The following is a 6,215-nucleotide window of genomic DNA, read 5'->3' on the forward strand; positions in this document are numbered from 1 at the left end:
ATATTGTAGATCAGAATCGTAACTGATGTCATGAAATCCTGATGCATGTGATAAAGCAACAGACAAGCCGGTAGGCGACATGGGTGGTCGCTATATAATTGCATACTCGTCATACACTTTTTGACGGATCTGGCTGAAATTTTTTGACAACGAGGTTGATTATAGAGCGCATAAAAGCGCAGAAGTCGATTTTTGATTTTCAGGATAAAAAATTCGGATTTTTTTTCAAAAATTTCAAAGTACCGTTGCTGAGCAACGGTGGCGTCCAGAGCAACGGTGCTCAAAAGCATACAACTCGATCCTGGTATGAACCAACCAGTCAAGTTTCATCAAAATCGGTTGATCCTTTGGCCTCCAGAGCTGTCCATTACAGACATACAAACAGACGGAAAACCTGAGACTAAGGGTAGTCGAGCGACCACCCAACAGTTGTGCGTGGGAAAACACAAGTTGTTTTTTATGTTTTGTTTTTTTTTTCAGGTGAAGGCCAACTCTTTGTAACATATGTCTTTAGGCCTTATTTATTGTCATGGTAAATTCTGGGGAAATTGGGAACTGGTGACGACGGAGCTGGAAATTATAGTTGTAATTTTTGTAAACCTCATATACAGGTGGTTTCAAAAAGATTGATACAACTTTGACTTCCTGCCATTCCTTTGTTTTTTGACCAGTACCATTTTCCTTTTCAGTGTTTGGTGGTGTTATTGTGGTATTTGTTCCCTGGGATTTTTAGCTCCATAGCTCAACTATGCCATTGACAGTGAAGCAGAAGACAAAAGTGGTGGCTCTGGTATGAGACTAATTCATATGCAGATACCCACCAGAGGTTCTGCCGGGAATACAACCTCAGAACACATGATGGACCCACAAATTGTGAAACATTTTGAGCACAAAAGTACAGTGCACAACTCGAGCAAGGCCAACAGTGGCAGGCCAGCATCAGTAACCAAGAGCCAACCCAACATCGACGCTATGCAGGATTCTGCAGTGGACAGTCCCAAGAACTCCCACCGCCGGCGCTCCGGGGAGCTCGGCATCAAACCAACATCAGATTGGCATATCCTCACGAAAAAACTGAAGCTTTTCCCATACATCATCTCTATGAGGCATAAACTAAGTCGAGATGACATGAGAATGAGACTTGATATGTGCAATTGGCTCAGTGACAGGATGGAGTGGTACCTAAACTGGATCAACCTGATCTGATTCAGTGATAAAGCCCATTTCCACTTGAACGGTGCAATCAACAACCACAACATTTTCTGGTGTTTGTCTACATATGATTTGGTCTCGTACCACAGAGCCACCACTTTTGTCTTCTGCCACCGAGACCACCAACCTGTTGGTGATGGTGAAGTGATAGGCCCATTGACTCAGCTTCATCACGAAAGATTCCAAAGATTCCATTATTAGTTTCCACAGCATCAAGCTGGGCAAGATGTGAGGCAGAAGAGCCAGCCCAGAGGGGAGAGCAGTAATCCATTAAGCTGTGGATGAAAGCCTTGTAGGTGGATAGGAGTTCAGGTGTGCTTCGGAAGGACTTGGCATGATGGAGGATGTCCAGTCGGCGTCTGGCTGTGGAGGCCAATTTTGAAATGTGGCTTGCCCAAGAGAGGTCATGGCTGAGAGTGAGACCCAAGAGTTTGAAGAACTGGAACTCTTCGAGAGGGTTGTTAAGAAAGTAGATGGGAGGATTTGTGGTACGTTCCTTTCGGTGGGGTGGAGAAGAGAACAAGAGAGAGAGAGAGAATGAATGTGAATGTGCTTTGGCAAAAACTGTATTTCTCATTTTTTGATTAATAACTTATTTATTTTATTTCTCATCATGGCAATATATCAGACATATTTTGAGCTTGGAAGCTGATGTTTAGACATGACAGTGACCAAGTGATTTGGCTATCAAGGGTATTTTTGATGATTTATCAATTAATAATTAATTTTTCGATTTATTACTTAATTTTCAAAAAGTTACAGATTTGAATGAAATCGTGGTGGTTTGGGTATGCTCTGAGCCAATTGATGAAGAAATTAATGATTTTACAATTATTTATTTAAATTATGCAATTAATCAATTATTGTACACCGCTTCCTCCCGATTCCGACGCCATGTGCTGCAAGGCGGCATCACCAGTTGTCTCGGAGATGTCACTTGCTGTAGGATTTGTTATTTATTTATTTGGCAAATATTAATTTATTTATTTGAATGTACCACTACTTGTATTAGCTTGTTCTCAGCAAAAGAAAATATTTCACACAAGAAAACTAAATCAAGCAAAAACGGTCTTGTTTGCCTAATTAATACAATCATTTTTAAGGAAGCATTAGCTTGTTTTGACTCTTTTGTGTTGTAAATCACTATTCCAATACAGAAACGTTTGTTTGTTTGTTTTTATCACATAGTGTGTATTTTAGTGTGTTCTAAGCAAAACATTTTACACTATTAAAAATGGGAGGAGGAGGTCAAAATTATTGACAATAACCCAAATAAAATGGAACAAAGTGTCGTTGAAAAAAAAATTAAAGTCCAAAGTGTGATTCTTGTCAAATTCAGATCAACACCCTTTTATGAATCAAATTACAGTTCATAAAACACCTTACCCTGCACAGTGTTCTCACATATAATTCACCTGAAATAATTAATAAAGACATCAAATGTCATAGCCCCTGTTGTTTTGTAATTTTACTGTGCAGAGTTGAGGGGCTCGCCCACATTTATGTACAACTAAAATGGCCGCCAGTCTATGAGTCGGCCATCTTTGATCAAATCACAAGATAAAGCAAGGGGCACGTGCATGCCGTCATGTACTGTGTTCGAAGTTTGAACAAAATCGGATCATGCGTTGATGAGAAATGGATGGGGACAGATTTAAGTAACAAAATGGCCGCAACTCGGCCATCTTGGATCTGATGGTGAAAAAAGTGAGGTGCAGATGTTTGCCATCATTAATTATCGGGGTGCCAAGTTTGAACAACATTGTTAAATGCTTGAAATGGTAAATGTAAAATAAATGGTTGAGGGCATGTTCAACATCATGTTTTGTTTTTTACAACTACAATGGCTGCCAGTCGGCCATTTTGGATCTGATCTTGGAAAAAAAAGATATTCATTCGTAAGCAATCATTCATTATCTGTGTGCCAAGTTTGAACAAGATCGGTAAATGCATTTCCGAGCAATGTTTGAGGACGTCGTTGACACCGGGTGTTATTTTTTTTTTGATTTTTTAAAACTGAAATGGCCGCCAGTCGGCCATCTTGGATCTGATGTCAAAAAAAATGATGTGCATATGTGTACCATCAGGTGTTGTCTTTGTGCCAAGTATGAATAAAAAACGGTCTGTACATGTCTGAGACATGGTTGCGGACGCACGGACACGAAAATCGAGACCAAATCCATCAGCTCCTGTTTGATGCAAGTCCAACGGGGGATAATAAAATAAAGATTTTAAAGGTCGAATAAAAAAATTAATTGCAGAAGTTTAGCTCCTTGATGCCGTGTCTTGTACACCACCTTATTTGACACGTTACGTTAGTTCTTTGTGCTTGTTGCATGTGTCCTTTATAACGTCCTTAAAAACAGTGAGTTTCTTGTTTGGAATGATTTTAAATTATGTTTGACTGTCAGACAGGCAAACAGAGTAAAAAAAAAAATTCTCACTCTTTTCTCTGCGCATGTGTGATCGGGACAAATTCAGAGAAAGTACTGTTAAACGGCAGGTTTGTTTTCTGATCCAAGTTCAAAATATAACATTGAATTGAAATCGAGTTATTCCTCGATCATAAACTGACGTTTGTGGATGGACGGATAGACAGACAGACAGACAGACAGACAGACAGACAGACAGACAGACAGACAGACAGACAGACAGACAGAAGTGAACCCATTGCTTAACTCCACCTTTTGCTTCACATTTGTGGGATGATAAGGTTGTCAAATTGATAGCCCATCATATTCTCTAACTATCCCAATGCGTTTGCCTCAATAATGTAAACTGGGGACTTACCTGCCTGCGTCAGGTGGACTTCAAAGACTCCATCTTGTCTTTTGATAAAGAGTAGGGAGTTAATGCCAGCAAACTGAACAAATCTTAAATTCCTGTCCTGATTGACTGCTGGGAAGGCAAAGGCAAACCATCCATAGTAAGAATGAAGTAGTAGTCTTGCTGGTTGGTGAAGGCCGGATGTGAATCTGTGTTGGCAGATAGATTGAACAATGGATGACATCAAGAGTACATTGATTGAGGTATGCTAGCCACCACGGTCCATAGGAATCAGCGAGAAGCTGACCTTTCAAGCGTTCACCCTTCTTCTGAGCAGAAGAGCAGTCTTCCACAAGAACCCTTGCCAAGGGACTGCTTTGGCAGCACCAGCACCATATCTCAAGGGGTCTGACATTCAAGAGAGTAAAGTAAATTAAGCAAAACGAATGATGTAAAGTTCAAGATGCAGCCACAGGTTACAATCCTCTTGCCCAAATTGTCATTCCGCAGGCTCAGTGGCTATCCCCCTTTTTACGATGAGAGCGATGCTTGCCTCTTTGAGCAGATCATGCGTGCAGACTACGAGTTTGATTCGCCATACTGGGATGACATCTCAGACTCCGGTATGTGTTCAGGTGGCACACACAAGAGCACACAGGTAATCGCTTGCATCTTAAAATTGTGTGCCCTTTTCTTGTTTTTCTTGTGCATGCACCGTTGTTTCATTGTGTGATATTACAGTAAGCAATGCATTTTGTACAGTCGGTCAGCAAACAATAAGGTTGATGCAGTCGGTTACTTATTCATTTAATTCTTGAATTTCAGTAAGTGTATCGTCAAACGACACTTGATAATTAATTTAACATATATTTGCCATTTTTGTTCATACCTTTTTTACAATCACAATGTCCTGTTATTTTGATTAAAGTTTACCTTAAAGTGAAATTTTCTTTCACACTTCAGACCACATTTTCTAACCCCGCCCCTCCCCCAACCACTTCCCTTTCCATGCTCTTGGTTCTGGGCTCTTCCTATTCCTTCGGCCTTCCAAACCAATCAGCAAAGGACTTTATTCGACACTTGATGGAGAAGGATCCAGCCAAGCGGTACAGTTGCAAGGAAGCACTTCAACACCCGTGGTAAATATCACAAGCACCTCTTTATCCCCATTGTGTACTCCAAGTTCTTTATTTTTAACGCAACAACAAACCAAGCTTTCCAATGATTTTGCTTCTTGTACGTGTCCCACCACATGTTTGCTTCTTGACTTGCTGCACTTCTTATGTCTATAAGGATGGTACAAGGAGATGTGGGGTTTCTGTCTTACTTTACATTAAACTTTACATTAAACAAGTTTGGTGGATTAATACAACTTAGAGGAAGAAAGCATTCCTGATTGCTTCCTGGGTTTGGACGTGTGCTGATTTTGTGGGTACTTCAGAAGCATCTCAAAAACAATTCCTGAGTCGGAACTGGTTTCAGGTTTAAGGCGGCAACCAATATTTCAATGTTGGGAGGTCAAGGGTCATAGATGAGGTCAGAGACAGAATGAGATGCTGACACACAAACAATGTAGCAGAGAGGAGCGAGTGGATAGAAAGTTCAGACAAACAGGTGGAACATGCAGAACACCAAGAAGGGACACAGACAAGTGTGTGGGAAGTGAGAGGGTTGCAAGGGAGGCACAATATTTGAAATTGTGGTGAAAATGCCCCTTAGGCAATGTGATGACACCCCATACAGCTTAATTGAGTGCAAAATTAATTCCTTCACCATCGACAAGCAATTTGATATTTTCATTAATTCCATGATTTTCGATAGAAAGAAGTCTGAAGACGACGATGGTTCACGAGCGGTATTTGACGATGTAGATTGTTTCAGAAGTCAAGGATGAGACAATGTGATAATTTTTGACCAAATTATAAAAATGATCAACATGATGTGGTACGAGTTCAACAACTTTCAAAATTTGACCTTTGCATAACCTTTAAAGGTCACAAAACAATGTTGTGGACATTAAAATAAGGAAACGGTGTCGTGACCTTGTGCCCTTGACCTTGGGACGAAAATGAAAAATTGAGCTCCGTGGGGCGATGCAGGTGCCATTGGGCTAACCAAATACCGAAACCCCTACCAGATTCGACAAACCCCCTTGGAGAAGATGTAGCTTGAAATCGGCTACCCCCTAAAAACACGTGTTTTTTGGTCTTGGTTCCGCCCATAATGGGCGCACCACG

At 40.7% G+C, this 6,215-nt stretch overlaps 1 protein-coding gene across 3 annotated transcripts in view; it reads left to right on the plus strand.

Annotated features, from left to right (window-relative positions):
• LOC147019176 (calcium/calmodulin-dependent protein kinase type 1D-like) overlaps positions 1–6,215 on the plus strand; it is a 64,790-nt gene that overhangs the window by 37,082 nt on the left and 21,493 nt on the right. For all 3 annotated transcript variants that reach the window (XR_015062666.1, XM_085899509.1, XM_085899507.1), the window contains exons 7-8: positions 4,489–4,601; positions 5,039–5,117. Coding sequence is in view for 2 of the 3 variants with exons in the window: in XM_085899509.1 (XP_085755635.1) it covers positions 4,489–4,601; positions 5,039–5,117 (192 nt within the window). In the remaining variant the exon portion in view is untranslated. The remainder of the gene's footprint in view (positions 1–4,488; positions 4,602–5,038; positions 5,118–6,215) is intronic.

This window comes from Eptatretus burgeri, chromosome 10, assembly GCF_056783735.1.
Source record: "Eptatretus burgeri isolate ZD-2024b chromosome 10, Ebu_testis_v1, whole genome shotgun sequence".
NCBI lineage: Eukaryota > Metazoa > Chordata > Myxini > Myxiniformes > Myxinidae > Eptatretus > Eptatretus burgeri.